The sequence below is a fragment of the Syzygium oleosum genome, unplaced genomic scaffold, assembly GCF_021117445.2.
Source record: "Syzygium oleosum isolate NSW1041296 unplaced genomic scaffold, Sole_v2.1 Sole_v2.03, whole genome shotgun sequence".
NCBI lineage: Eukaryota > Viridiplantae > Streptophyta > Magnoliopsida > Myrtales > Myrtaceae > Syzygium > Syzygium oleosum.
The window spans coordinates 12,147,335-12,163,883 of record NW_026607487.1 but is presented as its reverse complement, the minus strand read 5'-3'; the positions used below and the strand labels follow the sequence as shown (position 1 = coordinate 12,163,883).

At 41.9% G+C, this 16,549-nt stretch overlaps 4 protein-coding genes across 4 annotated transcripts; 1 reads left to right on the top strand and 3 right to left on the bottom strand.

Annotated features, from left to right (window-relative positions):
* The first annotated feature begins 28 nt into the window (after positions 1 to 28).
* On the top strand, positions 29 to 5,581 carry LOC115670684 (formate--tetrahydrofolate ligase). The gene is made up of 5 exons (XM_030592005.2): positions 29 to 582; positions 712 to 861; positions 2,911 to 4,086; positions 4,673 to 4,819; positions 5,111 to 5,581. Exons 1-5 carry the CDS (start codon positions 421 to 423, stop codon positions 5,384 to 5,386), a joined length of 1,911 nt encoding a protein of 636 aa, XP_030447865.1. The 5' UTR covers positions 29 to 420; the 3' UTR covers positions 5,387 to 5,581.
* Positions 5,582 to 6,233: 652 nt separating this feature from the next.
* On the bottom strand, positions 6,234 to 8,723 carry LOC115670685 (peroxidase N-like). The gene is made up of 4 exons (XM_030592006.2): positions 8,499 to 8,723; positions 7,428 to 7,610; positions 7,104 to 7,269; positions 6,234 to 6,686 (listed from the first exon to the last, which is right to left on the bottom strand). Exons 1-4 carry the CDS (start codon positions 8,721 to 8,723, stop codon positions 6,256 to 6,258), a joined length of 1,005 nt encoding a protein of 334 aa, XP_030447866.1. The 3' UTR covers positions 6,234 to 6,255.
* Positions 8,724 to 11,143: 2,420 nt separating this feature from the next.
* Positions 11,144 to 12,660, bottom strand: LOC130137541 (uncharacterized). Its single transcript, XM_056309089.1, has one exon. The coding sequence runs from the start codon at positions 12,473 to 12,475 to the stop codon at positions 11,294 to 11,296; it is 1,182 nt and encodes a 393-aa protein (XP_056165064.1). The 5' UTR covers positions 12,476 to 12,660; the 3' UTR covers positions 11,144 to 11,293.
* A 1,477-nt stretch (positions 12,661 to 14,137) lies between these two features.
* Positions 14,138 to 16,069, bottom strand: LOC130137586 (uncharacterized). The gene has a single exon (XM_056309207.1). The coding sequence runs from the start codon at positions 15,898 to 15,900 to the stop codon at positions 14,374 to 14,376; it is 1,527 nt and encodes a 508-aa protein (XP_056165182.1). The 5' UTR covers positions 15,901 to 16,069; the 3' UTR covers positions 14,138 to 14,373.
* Between the last annotated feature and the right edge of the window lie 480 nt (positions 16,070 to 16,549).

Below are 16,549 nucleotides of genomic sequence, written 5' to 3'. Positions count from 1 at the left end.
CCAGCACCAACCGCGGAATCCCAGATTCACATTTTACCCACCAACCAGCACGCGCCCCTCTTCAAAATGCACGAACCATTCATTCATCATCATCATCATCAGTCCACCAATTCCAGTTCAGCTGCTCTGACAAAAAGGACAATAAAAGTGCCCAAATATATATAGAAGAAACTGTTCTCTGTCCAGACACCACCTCATTGCTTGGATAAGATTCGCTCGCTCGCTCGCTCGCACGCACGCACTCCGAAGTTCCTGTCGCTCGGCTCCCCCCACCGCCATTTTGGTTTGTTTCTTTTATCCGCGATCGCATCGTTCTGCTCAGGCTCGACGCAACAACAGTAAAGCAGAGATACCCAGATTCCCGAATCGCAGTTCTTGGTCCCCAGGATTCCTAGATTTGTTCCATCTACAGGCGTGAAGATGAGCACATCCAAGACTCTGAGGAAGTTGCAGGTGGCGTCCCCGGTGCCGGCCGACATCGACATCGCCAACTCCGTGGAGCCCTTCCACGTGTCCGAGATCGCCGGCGAGCTCGGTCTCGGTCCGGATCACTACGATCTCTACGGCAAGTACAAGGCCAAGGTGAGTGTCGAATTGAACGGTTTCTGCTGCTTGCTGGGTCGGCTTGTATTTTGGGTTTACCATGGTGATGAAGGTGACGAGTGAAGTGGGATTTGATTGATTGAGTGGGGGGGTATGTGAATCGTGTAGGTTCTGTTGTCGGTGCTGGACGAGCTCGAGGGACGTGGAGATGGGTACTACGTGGTGGTCGGAGGCATTACTCCTACTCCTCTTGGGGAAGGCAAATCCACTACTACTGTTGGGCTCTGCCAAGCTTTGGGTGCGTTTCTTGATAAGAAGGTAAAGCCCTTCCTTTGGTTTAAATTTGCTAATTGTTGGTTCTCTGACGATTCACTTGGAATCGATTTGAAATTTGGCGATTTAATCATGGAAATCCATAGGACGTGGTTGTCACGGTAATTGCTGGTTTATAAAACTGTTTTGCAAAGGCCTTCCTTTACTGGGTTTGGCGATCGCTTTCTTTCTATTATAATCTTATCTTCTAATCTTGAGAAGAGGGATCTCATTCTAACTCTAGCATGGCGATGGCAAGCGTGATAATGAGATTTAATTTGTCGCCAAAGTTCTTGATTACCCATTTGTTGGATTCCAACAATGTCAATTAAGTGTTGTCTGATAATCTAAGCCAATAAGCTGTCAAACTAGAAAGCTTTCAGTTTGGTTTTGGCATGAGGCTAGGCTATTATGGTGGACGTGGACCTTCTCTTCTGTTCCCGTTGTGGGAGTTGTCGTTATTCCCCTGTGCCTCTCTCCAGTTGGTTTCTACTAAGCTTCTATATGAAGAACTTCACGATTGAAAATGTCAGCACCTCAACAGAAAATCTAGCGGATTTCCAAATTCACCGGCGTCTTTCAACTGTTCCATGGATATTTGCAGGACATGGTCCGAATGCACATGGTGTGTGAGTGGAGTTTTGGTCCCGACTTACTTGTGCACAATATCATGTCTATGCACTGTAAATCCAATTGCTATGACCCTAGGAGTATTCAAAAAATCTGAATGTGTCACAGGGAAAATGTAAACTTGTTCACTTTCTTGTAGTATTTCTGAAACGCACGCTAGGTTCGAAATCTATTTCAGCACATTGATCCAAATCGATACAAGTGATACTATAATACATCAAAGTCGCTTTGTTTGCATGATCTGAATGACTAAAACCCCTCTGAAGTCTGTCTCTTTAGATGTGATTCTGCATCAGTAAGCAAGAGAAAGGTGGAGATATCGTAAAAGTATGATTTATCTAAACTGTTCCTCTCCTATTAGGACATCTTGAAGTAAGAATTGCTCTTTCTTTGTAACTTCAATAATTTCGTTCCTTGTCTAAATATCCAAAATCGTTCTTTTGCCATGTTCTTTTAATTCTGTTAACAACTAGAAATTTTTTGCGGCATTGCATGGGGCCTTGGGCACAAGCTATTCCACTTCCACCTTGTTTAACCAAGAATGATGTCAGTGGTGAAATCAATTAGTGGCATCAGTATGCAGTTAATGCATTTTAAAACTTATTTAATTTATCTGTTATTTGTTTTGCAATTATGAGACCTTGTCTGCTTCATGGAGTGCTGGCATGTGAGAGGCTGGTGTTAGCACCAGTTTCTGTTAACTTATCAAAATGTTTGACTCAGTCACATCTAGATTATAAAGTTTATGATCACGTGACTGTGATCCAGGGATGGATCTTCCCCACATGATCCGCAACCCAACCTCTAAGAAATTCTCATCTGACCCACCTGCTGATAAAAGTTTACAAAAACTCCTTAAACCTTTGCCCCATGTTAAAGGAACTTTTTTTGTAGATGCCAACTTTAAAGGAAGTATTGATGGGAACTTTTTTGTAGACACAGTTGGTGTGTGTGATTTATTGCTAGTTTGGTAATATTAAACACTATCAAAAGTTTGCATTCTGCTGCACTTGGAAGTGAGCCTTCAGTGAAGGAACTTTAATGTGCTTATTATCTTAAAGACTCAAGAGGTATTGTCATACTCGAAAGATCATTTAGTTAGTTATAGACTATTGCTGTTTATTTTTGTACCAACAAGCCATCTCTGTATCACTACCAAAAAAAGTTAGGGCATCTTTCTGGCGTGAAGACATTTTCAATAACTGAAAAGATTGAATTTATTTTCACTAAAGAATTTTCTGTCATACATTTCTAGAACAAAAAAGAAAAAAACTATAACAAAGGATGCTTGGCCCCTCAAGATGCTTATTGCAGGTCCCTCCTAGTGATCTTTGATTTTGGCAGTCTATTGAAGCATGAAACTAAGGGATATTCTATGCGAATATTTTAATACAATAGATCTGAACCATCTTGTTACGATTTTAGATCGTCACATGCCTGCGTCAACCATCTCAAGGACCCACTTTTGGAATTAAGGGTGGTGCTGCTGGGGGTGGCTATAGTCAAGTCATTCCAATGGATGAGTTCAATCTTCACCTTACCGGAGATATCCATGCTATAACTGCTGCAAACAATCTTTTAGCTGCCGCTATTGATACTCGGATATTTCATGAGTCCGCACAGTCAGATAAGGCACTTTTCAACCGGTTATGCCCACCCAATAAAGAAGGTAAACGGAACTTTGGCGATGTCATGTTGAGGCGTCTGAAGAAGCTTGGCATCACCAAGGACAAACCAGAGGATCTTTCCCCAAAAGAAGTTAAGAAGTTCGCTAGGCTTGATATTGATCCAGATTCTATCACATGGAGGAGGGTGATGGATGTAAATGATCGGTTCTTGAGGAAAATTAGCATTGGCCAGGGGCCAGAAGAGAAAGGAATGGTGAGAGAAACAGGGTTTGATATTTCAGTTGCTAGTGAGATAATGGCTGTTTTAGCCCTTACAACATCTCTTGCAGATATGAGAGAGAGGCTAGGGAAGATGGTGATTGGAAATAGCAAGGCTGGCGAACCTATAACTGCTGACGATCTAGGCGTTGGAGGTGCTCTAACTGTGCTAATGAAAGATGCTATTAACCCTACTTTGATGCAGACGCTGGAAGGGACTCCCGTACTTGTTCACGCCGGTCCTTTTGCTAATATTGCTCACGGGAATTCTTCCATTGTCGCGGATAAAATTGCGCTAAAGTTGGTGGGTCCAGGTGGTTTTGTGGTGACAGAAGCTGGTTTTGGTGCTGATATTGGTACAGAGAAGTTCATGAATATAAAGTGCAGATATAGTGGATTAACCCCTCAATGTGCTGTCATTGTGGCAACAATAAGGGCCCTGAAGATGCATGGGGGTGGGCCTGAAGTTGTTGCTGGAAAGCCTCTTGACCGTGCCTACTTATCAGAAAATGTTGCTCTTGTTGAAGCTGGTTGTGTGAATTTAGCTAGGCATATCTCCAATACGAAGGCTTATGGTGTAAATGTGGTTGTGGCGGTGAACATGTTTTCAACAGATACTGAAGCAGAGTTGAATGCTGTGAAAAAGGCAGCACTCTCCGCCGGAGCCTATGATGCTGTTGTCTGCACTCATCATGCTCATGGTGGAAAAGGAGCGGTAAGTCTCCTCCTCTAAACATAACGCTTTAGTATGTTGTATTAATTAAAAATAAATAAGTGTAATAGCTAGCAGAGTGTGTATACCCATAAAGAAAATTTCTTTAGAAGTGGTATTCACCATTGATGTTTTATTTCTGAGACAAGACCAAGTAAATTGCACGATATCAGCAAAAGTAAAGCAGATCTGATCCAATTCAGATGCTGAACTGGGGAATCTGCTACTGCTATTCAGCAATTTGATTTGCTCCTTGTCTTTGATGAACTCTGTTTTTTGAACCTTTAGTTTCAAGTTTCAAGGATACCACTATCACCCCTGTCAAAAAATTCTCAAGTATCTTCTCCCTTTTTAAGGCATATGCCTTTAATTTCTCATGCTGTAAACTGCATTCATTTAGAACTACAAGCTTTTCCTGTCTTGTTGAACATTTGGAAGTGCCAAGTGCTTTTTAGATGATTGTTAATGAATATGGTCCCCCTCTTCCCTTGGGCATTCCTCGTTCACTGTGATTGGGCTGTTCTCTGTTTAGTTTGGGACAGACTGCTTCTGGTGCCACTAATTCTTCCTTAAATGATGTGATTTACAGGTGGACCTTGGAATTGCAGTTCAAAAAGCCTGTGAGAATGTAACACAACCACTGAGATTTTTATATCCGTTGGACATAGGCATCAAGGATAAGATCGAGGCAATTGCAAGGTCATATGGTGCTAGCGGTGTTGAATACTCAGACCAGGTAATTTTTTTCATTCTGTCTCTGCAATAACAAGTTATGTTCATGTGATGATTTCTTTTGGTTTACTAGATCAAAGGTAGAAATTTTGTCATGTATTTTACTTTATGTGGCATTTCTCGTTAAAAGGATTGTCCATCGAGGAAGTTGAAAATTTAAAAAAGTCATAAAATTGTTGCGAGTGTCCTTTTGTTCAAAATACAGACAATATACATCTTCTACAAGTACCGATGCTAATTATGTGATTTGCAAAAGCTTTGACTCTTGCTGATACTTAGAATGTTGGTCTCACAGGCTGAGAAACAAATTGAAATGTACAGTCGGCAAGGCTTTCTGGATCTCCCAATCTGCATGGCGAAAACACAATATTCGTTCTCTCACAATGCTTCAGAGAAGGGGGCCCCATCTGGGTTTGTCTTGCCAATAAGAGATGTCAGGGCCAGCATAGGAGCAGGATTTATATATCCTCTGGTTGGCACCATGAGCACAATGCCGGGTCTTCCCACAAGGCCTTGCTTTTACGACATTGATCTTGATACTGCGACTGGCAGGGTCATTGGTCTGTCGTGAAGTCAGAAAAGCACTCCGCTATGTTTCTGCATCATCCAGTTTCTAGCCTGGAGAAGCCATCTCGAACTTTGTAAAGCAAGATATCAGTTGAAGCTTGCTTCCGGTCATTGTTTGGCATCCTTGTTCTTCTCATCTTGTCCATGTTTCAAGTGTTTGAAAAGGGGAATCAATAAGATGTGGGTAACTGTTGGTTAATCTTATTCCCCTAAGGTTATTATCATTAAACTTAATTTACGTTACTTCTATAAGAAAATTACGTAAGCAAGCATATGGGACCCTAGGGACTTTACTAGCATGTCTTGAAGGAGATACGTAACTGCTAGTAAATACAATTTCTTCGCGGCATTTTGGGTTTTGAGCGATAATCAGCTCCATGTCTCGGTTGCCAATTTCTGTGCTTAAAGACGGCCTGTGTACCTGATCACTTCAACGAATCAAAAGGAGTCTAATTCTATTATCTTTTGATGCAAAAGATGGGAAGCTGTCCTGTCTCCTACAATTGATGATGAGCTTTGAGCTATCATACCATGAGCAAGTGCTTCTGATACAGCATCTACTGACTGCGCCTCCGCTTGCTGTAAAGAAGGAATCAGGACTTATCAAGATACTTCCACGTTTCTCTCCAAAACCACTTGCTCTCTCCATCGCACTCATATTTATATATTTGCACATCTATCAAATAAGGCAATGACATGAACAGGTAGATTGATTATTGTTTGAGGAACCTGTGGACCATACTACATTCTTGTGGTGCACTTTATTAAGTGTTACCGATCCTGGATGAGCTCATGGACATTATAATTTAGATTACTACAGTGACATGACCAACCCCTAGCACCCTGCACACAGTTGTTATTACATTTTGCAGCTCATGAAGAGTTAACCACTCTACAGTTCTTCCGAATCTCGCCGTTAGAACCTGTGAGTGGACTGATGTTTCCCATCTTGATCATTGAGTTGGCAAAATCGGTGAAGAAAAGGCTGGAGTTGCTGACATAGGATTGTGCTAGGCTTTTCGTAGTAGGACTGGCTGTGCTGTTGTCACCAGAAAAGAGAACCTGATCCGAACTGAGAAGGCCCTTGTTTACAAGCAGATTCTTGAAGTAATGGTTGTCGAATAGATCGGTGGAGTTGCGGTCTAGGGCAGTTGTCTTGTTTCCGTCGCCATTCACAGGGCATAGGCTTTGCAGGTCCAATGTCATAGTTGCTTCGAGTGTGGGGTCTGAGCCTGTAGTCACCGAAAAGTTGAACAATCTGTTGCTGAAGGTGGCGCACCTTGCTAATCCAATTGTGTGACCACCTGTACATAAGACTCTTTTTGTTCAGAAGGGATCGAAATAATCATTATATACAACATTAAGAATGGCACTCGCTCTCAGAGGAAACTTCAGATGGATATGGAAATCATAAAAATTTACAGCAAGACTAATACCAAAAAATTAAAATAAAAATTCAACAAGATTTGCGTGATTCGATATGACCATATGAGGCAGTGACAACACACTCAGATTTCTGTTGCCTAATTCAAGCTTGATGAGTAACTACAATTACTTCGATTTCAATAGATGTTAAAATATCAAACATGGTATGACACGAACTAGGTCTTTAATTGAACGAGGGATACCAATTAGCAGTTTGTATAGAAATTAGGATGAGTGAGGAGTGTCCTCAAAGTACCTGATAAAGCACTGATCCAAAAAAAGAAAGAAAAGAGTACCTGATAAAGCCACCACATCTGTGACACTAAGGCCAACGGCGGCAAACTTGGAGATGATAGTGTCTAAACTACCGAAAGGAGAAGGAAGGCCATTGTTTGCACCAGTCTGATTCGCCACTAATCCGTCCCTTCTTCCCAGTAGAACTTTCCATGTCGGCCCCCCGCTCTGCACATCGAATCATCAGACACAGTTCCTCTTTTACGACGAACACAGTCGACCGAATTATTTAATAGTGCACTAGGTACCGTTGATTCTTGTATTTTTTGGTGGAATCCAAACAATAACTCTTTAGATTTCTTGTATTCATTCAGGTTGGCACTTACCAGGAGCACAGAATCTCTGGCGGCTATGGCTAAGATGTCAGTGCACGATACAACTCCGCTGCACGAACTCTCCACAGCAGTTTTGATGGCGTCCACGACTTCGAATCCCCGAGCAGAGTTAAGGTTGGGGAAAGCAAACTTCTCGCCGCCACTTCCATCCAGGAGAACCGATCCATCACATCCCTGGTGTGTGAGCAGAATGAACTATTACAGGAGACCATATAAGCCTTGAATGATGATGAAAGCATGATGGGCTGATTAGTCAATGGAAGACGGAAAAGAGGAAGGACGAATGAATGAATAGCCTCTCATGTCCTATTCTGATGTAAATAGCCATAGCCTTCGGAATACTAGGAAGTCCTATGATTTTGAAGAAAACAAGATGCAGGTAACTTACTGCTGTTCCAAAAAAGAGAAATAGAAGAATGAATTTCTCGTTCTTGGAATGGTCAAGAAGTACCTTTCTGTTCACCAACTTATTTTGTGAAACCATGATGTCCCTTGCCAGGTGCACCATATCTTTTGTTTGAGTCCGCATGGAATTCACATGATTTAGCGACCCTGGTACATCAGGCGCATTGAGTTCCTAGAACCTAGTGTATCCAATAGTAGCTCAGCTTGGTCTTGGGTGAGAGTAAAAGCTAGACTTCAATTTCAAGTGCACATGAGGATAGCTCAGGTCGGTGCACTGGGAGCACTAGGCCGCATTAGTATCACAGAAAATCAACCCACGGGAAGGCATTTTACTCATTTTTTCCGTTTGAAATCACATAGGGAAATGAGTTAATAGAAAATATCTCCATGATCGACAAAAATCTTTACTTAAATTCTCCCAATGATTTCCGCTTGTTAAAAACCTAGAGGAGCCTACAAAAGAACACACGAGCAAAGAGAATCTAAATCTCAACCTTCTTAAATATTTTGCCCACGACAAAATGCTACCCACTTAGAAGGACCATAACACCAAGTCGAAACAACAATTTAAATAGTGATCAAGTAAGAAACCTAGTCGTTAATTGCATGGTAAGATAATGATTAGGTTCCAACGATGATATCAATCGCATGACATACATTGACAAAGCAATCATGGAAGTGAAGCCGGAGCAAGGAAGCAGCCATCCTTGTTTCAGCCTTGATAGCATTTTGAACTTCCTTCCTCACTACGCTGAGCAGACCAGGACAACTGGTGGAGTAGAAATCTGTTGTGAGCTGAGATCTCACACCCACTAACAAGATGAAGACAACCACCCATCGCAAAGAGCAACTCCTAAAGCTTGCGCCTCTAGACATCTTCATGAATTATAGCTTCAAGTATATGATTTATACATGCCAGGCAAAAGGGCATCTCAACTAGGATCTATTTATAATAACCAGGGGACTAGGATTACGGTGATACACACGAGAAATGTTTAATTGATTACCGTGAACACTCGTTTTTGTGGTGATATTATCTTGAAGCATGGTATAGTGCTGGTGATGTATGGCGGCTGCATTAGCGCTAGTGTTTTGCTTGCATGAACTCGAGTGATATTTGCATTAAACCTAACTTTGATTGATTAGCAGCTTGGGTGTTGCGGAATTCAATCCTAGGAATGTGATTATATTAAAGGAAATGGTGGTTTAGTGTGGTTATCACTAGGCGTATTATTATATGTGAGGATATTGCATGCAATACATGTAAGTTTCGGAAGCATTCGGGGCCATTACAAAAGCTAAAATCATCTGTGCTTCCACTTAAGTGCATGATTAAGATATAGATGCGTGCGCGCATCTTTGTATGTTTGATTCGACATTACTTGATGCCGTGGAGACGAGGACAAACACGAATTGAAACTCAGCAAACATGGACAAAAATGCAAAAAATCGGAAGAACCTCTCTCAATTGAACTAAAGTAGAATTGAGGTAATCTTGGAAATGAGACATGAATAAGAATGTATGTCTAGTCCCAACACTCTAGCAAATACGAGTTTGGGATAAGGTGGACCTCATAGCTCTACTCTATGTGCTCAAAATGATGTTAAGCTTGCTTATTGAGTTTTTGCTCATCCAAACGCTCTGGAAATTCATCAAGAGTCTTATCTCGATCGTCACTTGTTTCGTGAAAGAGTCGAAGGGAGATTCCTAGGGTAAGTTTTACAAAATCAATACGACAGATTGCGAGAGGATCCAAGAAGAAGCTCTCGATATTTTGAGCGGGTCATTTGATTTTGCTACTAAAAGAGAGTACTCAAATGGTAAGCGCGTTTTATTCTTTTGTACCTATCTGACTTGAATCACCGCACTCTTGCAATCTCTAGGTGTCATTCTCGAGTGCATGCGCTTACCATTTGAGTTTTAGCCGACTTGAGCAATAGCTTTGTGATCGTCTTTAGAAACCAATCTCTATGTAATCCCCCATCCACATGCCATGTGTACAGCATTATGCTGATCATTGTGCTTTGGGAAGCTAAGGTCAACGATAACTTTAACTAGTAGAAGAACAGTCGAAATGCCAATAGATGAAGCTTTACGTGATCACGTTGTAGCTGCAAATTATTATAACAATGTCATAGGTTTGGGGGAAAGATCAGAATTCGGACTATGAAAACTTACGATAAGTTAGCCGATTCGTGAACACTCCATACTTGGAAAAAAAAAAATATTATCCTCATTTGTAATCACAAGGCCTTCATGAAGCCCTTCTAAGAGCAAAGTATATGAGACCGAAGACAATGCTCATATTTTAGGATCAACTACTATTTATGTAAAGCACCAAATTAGTTTGAGATAATTACACAAATGATCCCTAAACTTTGGCCCAATGTGCAATGTCACCCCTAAATTTTTAATTTGTTCAATGTGGTCCTTGAAATTTTGGTAAATGTTCAATCTAGTTTCTAGATTATATAAAAACATCCAATATTATCCTTCCATCGATTCAAGTTTTGGGATAACATTGAACATTTTTATAAATTTCAGGGACTAAATTGAACATGTACCAAAAGTTTAGAGAACATATTGAACAAATTAAAAGTTCAGAGACGCCATTGTGCACATTAAGTTAAAGTTTATGGACTATATTGAACAAATTAAAAGTTCAAGAAAGATATTGCACATTGGGCAAAAGTTCGGGGATTATTTGTGTCATTTCCCCAATTAGTTTTATAGATGGATCTAGTAGGTCGGGTAACACATATCGACAGGAAGGTTCGGCGCCTCGATGTCGGCTTATCTATAGATGCGCATGCACCACGTATTTGGGGATGTGCAAATTTACTGAGGTCTGCTATTGTGGCTCTTTCTATGGGATAGATAAAAATATTCAAACTCGGTCTTAATTAGAGCTACCCAAGTTTGTATTCTCTATCCCCTTAATACAGATAATATCTTACCAATCTAATATCTGTGGAATTTTGCATCTATTCATAGATATAGCGCGAGATCCAATGTTGCAAAGTTCGTAGATTTCGTTGTTTAACAAAACATTTCTCACCTTCAACCTTTCTTTGGCACAATTCTTCCATAAGTTAGTGGGTCTTTTGTTCATTTTTTGTTTTGTTGAATGATCCATGCAAAGCCCCGTGCATCTGCACTTTGCTATTGTTGCCATGTTCTTCTGTTTTCTTGGCCCTTAGTTGTTGTGTTTATATCTAAATCTGCCTGTTACCTCGGTAGCTTAGATGATTACTTGTGACCTGTAATCCTGAGGCACATGTTCACAATGTCGCGGACAACCTTGCTGCCAAATTTCCAGCTCGAACGTTTTATTATGTTTGGAAGAACAGTATTGGATTCACTCGAAATTACACTGCTATATTGCACGCGAGAACGCATGACGATACTAGGAAAAAAGGAAACTTTGAATTGCAAGCTGAGCATTTCAGAACTAGAAGTAATCACCGACGTAGGAATTCATGAACTCTGTCCCATCAGGACCCATCGATCCGTCGCCGCCGCCGCCGCCCCACAAGTCGGCGGCCCCTTGGAAGATCTCTCCCCCCAACGATTCCCCAACCCCAGAAACGAGTCCTCCAATTGCCATCGCCTTCATACCACCCATCATGCCGTGATTCGCTCCGTTGTACACTGGATTCCCACAACAAAGCCCTTGGTTTTGTGGAACCACTGCGGCCATTGGAACTCCGCCGCCATTCGGCCTAAGGTATATCGGTTGGTTGTTGGTCCCTTGAGCGCCGGTCAGATACACGACGCCGTTGTTGCTATATGCCGCGCATGGCCGGCTTTGGGGGACACCCATTGGAGGGTTTGTGCTGTTGTTCATGGGACTCCGAGTGGTGAACACTGTTGTTCCATCCAGACTCATTGGGATTGGTTGAATGGTGCTCGAGGCAGTGGTTGGTCTAAAGGGGTAACCGCTTGCTCGGAGTCCGTTTGGGATATTGCCTGACTGATGGACATAAGCAGCGTTTAGCGCGTACTGCGATGTAATGATTGGTGGGCTTGTGGTGTTTAAAGGGACTTGATTAGCGGTCATTGTCATTGCATTGGGGCTGACGAGAACCGGCTGATTGGCCACCGACGTGTTACCTGGATGAAAGTTGTGCAAGTTCTTCCGAATCCCACATGGCGGATTCGCTGATTGAGTATCAGAAGTCATGGCATTAATCAGAGGTGCTGGTTTGACGTTTGCAAGACTACGGGATCTGCAAGAAGCTTCGAAGTTTGGCCCAGTTTGAGGTTGGGCACAATTTAGGTGCACGTCGTAATGGCATTGCTGGCAGCAGTAGAGCCACTGGTTGGTACCTGGTTGTGCACAGAGGTCACACCTGAAGCCTTCTTCTCCTTCATAAGGTGTTTTGAATTTTAAAATAAGCAAATGAGGATGGGAATCGTGTGTAGTGGAGGGTAATTCAGAGCATCTTTTGTGGAGAAAGAAATGGCACGGCATGCAGGTGAAGAAGTCCTCCCCAGGGAGGATGTTAATTCTGCAGCCGGCGCACAGTGTTTCATTGGTGCTGTATAGTTTGGTGAGTACTACTGGATGATGATGCGAATCATGCTTGAATACTTTCTTTTGGTCTTCTGCTTCTTTATTTAGCTTGCCCATCTCCCTCCTGTGTGTTTTTGAGGGTGTTTATTTGTTTGTGTGTGTGGAACAGACTAAATGTGGAGCAATGCCTTTATATCTCATACACTGAAGGCGCTTCGGCTTCAAGACCTCGAAGATAAGCTCATCTTTAACCTTGAGGAATTCATGGAGGGTTAGGAGATAGATATTAGTACATGTCGATTTGATTTTCCCTAGAAGTGTGAGACAATGAAGTAGACGACATGTAACTTGTCGGTAAGATCAAGGCTTGAATCCTCGGGATTGAAGTCCGCATTTCACATTGTGGTGGTGACATTGAAAAGCGATGTTTAGGCTTAGTTCTCTTAACTTTTTGTAAGACATTGTTATCAACTTGTCATAATTAACTCTTAGATTCTCTTTCATACTAACTTGTGACGATCCTCTCTCTCTCAATGTGATAGAGTTGCTGGTCAATTCTTATTCTTAACAGCACCTCGTTGGGCTCATTTCCTGAGGACATAGATCAAACCAATGTACAGTTACTCTGTACTTTTAGTGGAAATCGATAGGAAGACAACATCTATTTTGGCAGGGGTGAAAAATATTTACCTATCTTATTCTGTCCATTGAGATGTCACGATGAGAGTCTAATTATCTGTTTGTCTTTTAGAAACTCAAGCAAGTGAAAATGAAGCTGGTATTATTTTATGATTGTTCTCTTTGCCCTTTCGCATTAGTCGCTATGCAGCAAGAACCTTTTGCCGGACTAGAAGTTACCAAGAAACTTCTGGCCTCGATTCATTGCTGGGTAGACTTTCATCTACCATTCTTTTTTTTTTTATTTATCTTTTTGGTTAGGATGTTGACACAATAGTTGTAAAACATGGGTGTAATGAGCAATTCAAGTTGATTGAAACCGCAGTTTGGGTCTGGACTCTGGGGGACTGTTTGCCCCAGCTTGTGGCTTCTGGCTTAAGTGCATGTCAAGAGTTTGTTTTGACTAATGGGTTGTGGCTTAACAGTCACGTAGGGAAAGTAGCTGAAACATGTACATGAGATAGCGAAATTTTTTTAAAAAATCAAACAATTAAGGACTAAATTGCTGAAAAGTTTTGGCTATTGGAAACATGTGATTAACTAAGGGTGGGAAATTTGTCCAAAAGGTGCTAAATCTATTGTAAGGCGGTCAATTCAGTCCTAATCCTTTCAATTGTGCTAATATAGGTTATAATCTGAGATATCCTATTGAACTTGTTACAAGAAGAGCAAAAAGCACAGAGATTCAGTATTTACAGCTTAATCTAATCTCATAGCTGTTCTGTCATTCAAATTTTAACTAAAAAAATTGGGTTGGTTCATATGCATTTGATTTGAACTGCAGCAAAGGTTCTGTATGTGATAAAAGTCTACTTAGCATTACTTTGCCAAGACTAATTTGAATCGCTAATGGCCTTTCAGCACCGACTCCCGAAAGTCCATTGCAATACAAACCCACCCGTGCGAGTTGCTCAATTGTAGCCTTACACTCAATTGATGTCATTGTTTACCCCAGATTTCTCCAATGAGGCTGTTATAACAATTAGGCAGATGGACCTTTTGTTATGTAGCATAAGCAAGTTTGGTGCCCTTAATAGTCTTGTGTTTATGCCGATTGAAAGAAAACCATTCGCGAAAATGTGCTATGTCTGACATGGCGGGGAAAGCAATTAACAAGACAATACACGCTGCTAGCTGAAGAGGAACAACACATTCAGAGTTTTTACTGTTCCAAGCCTGGTACTGACAGTAATGCAGCAACTCTTTAAGGCTTTGTCACTGAAGCTCATTTTGATAGATCAAACTAAGTACACTGAAAACAAATGGTGAGACCCACGCTAGGTTCGACTTAAATGATCGTGAACTCCATATGTTTCTTGGCATTCGATTGATTCTGTTTACCATGGTAAAATAAGTTTACGCAGTGCTTTTCCGATTATTTCAGTCCCTCCATCGTGATTTGAACCCATTGAGCCCACATCCCACCCGCCAGTGGGTTCTCGAAACATCTCTTGCCCAAATGCTTGACCAATCCCAGAAGCGACTTCTCCGACTACCATCCCATTCATACCTCCTTGATTAGCTTCATTTCTAACTGGAGCTGCATAAGCGAACCCGTTACGTTGAAGAACAATGGGCATTGGAGCTCTACCATTTGGCCTGAGCTGTATTGGTAGATTATTTCTTGCTTGAGTACTGCTTAAATAGACAAAGCCATTGCTGCTGGACGCTTGTCTTCCACTGGGAAAATTAGTCCCCTGTTGAGCATAAGCAACGTTTGGTCGGTATTGGGTGGCACCCGTTGGGGGGTTTGAATTGTTTATGGGACCTCGGGTTGTGTTCGTCATCGTTCTGTTTGGAGTGATACAAATTGCTTGATTAATACCTGAGCGACTACCTCCAGTTCGGTCAAGTCCATGACCATTTGCTTGAGACCCGAGTGAGGACTTGCATGACTGGTAAACACAAGCAACATTTGGCCTGTACTGTGAGGTGACCATTGGCAAGGGCCGTGAGGCTGTGCTGTTCAAGGAACCTTGAGTAGTTATTGTTGCCATGTTTTGATTAGCAAGAGCTTGTTGAATTGTCCCCGAGACATTAACTTGCTTGAAGCCTTGAAAACTTTCGCATGACTTGCCAGATTGAGTAACAGAAGTGGTGTTAATGGCAGGCTTCTGTGTGCTATTAGGAAGACTAGGAGCTCTGCTTGAAGCTTCAAAAGCTGGTTTCCCCTGAATGATGTTATGGGCTTCTGGCCCTGCCTGAGATTTGGAGCAATGAAGGTGCACATCGTAATCACATTGTTGACAGCGGTAGAGCCACTGGTCAGAACCTGGTCGTTCACAGATGTCGCATCGGAAGCCTCCTTCTCCTTCATAAGGAGGCTTAAATTCCAATGTTAGCCGGTGAGGGTGTGAATCATGGGTAGCAGACAAAGGCTTCATCGCGCACAGACTGTGGATATCTCCAAGGCAGATATTGCAATTGTAGGAGAAACCGGAACCAGGAGTCCCGCATGCCTTGCAATGAAATGAGGGTGACAGGATAAGAATCAATTCATGATTTGAGTCTGAAGGATGGTAGATTTTTCTCGGCAATCCAGAGCAATCTCTGTGGAGAGAGAAATTGCACGTTGCGCAGGCAAAATAGTCCTCGCCGGGGAGGATATGAATTCCGCAGCCGGAGCAGATTACTTGGCTTGTTTTCAAGAGTTTGGTGAGTTCTAGGGCATGATCATGGCTGAAATGCATGAGCACTTTCTTTTGACCTTCTGCTTCATTATTTAGCTTTCCCATATTTCTCCAATATTCAGTTTGTCCTGAGAGTGGGTTTATGTGTTGTGTGGGTTTGTCACAGAGTACAAGTGGGAGAAGTTTTCCCTTTATACTTGATGAGTGGAAAGATGTTTTGGGCTTCAGAGACATCAAAGAATGAGCTCATTGAGTTCATGGATACAATCTGCAACTTTTCGATTAGAACAAGGAAGGATAATCACATACTTCATTTTTGGGGATCGAAAGTCCATGATCTCATTTTGATGATGACATGGAAACAGATGTTTTGGCTCACTCCTGAACGGCATGTGAGACAAATCTATCAGTCTCACGAACGCATTGTTGGATTGTTTCCTGATGGAAACATATCGAACCCATTCGCAGTTCTTGTTTCCTTCGGAGGAAATTGGCACGAAGATGACATTTTTTTGGGAGCAGTAGATAATTACAGCCGTCCAGCCGGAACTAGTTAAGATCGCTCAAATCAAAACTTTTGTGTGAGGCCATATTTTGGCTTATTTCTTGTTGTTATCGAGAAGTTGAAGTAGAGATAAAACCGAAGCTCTAGTTAGTATTGCTCACCCTACACTCATACAACAATCCATTTAGTCATCCCCTAACAGTGCTGAAATGAACTGTAAGGACTAATCATATCGTGTTCGGCTTATGCCGTATTGTTACTATTTTACCGTTTCAGTAAAAGACCGCGCTTGTTCCAGTGCAGGTTTGTCTGCATCCATAACGATGGTGTTGGTGATTGGAGGAATTTGCCCCGAGCGTGGTACTCACGTTGAATTTT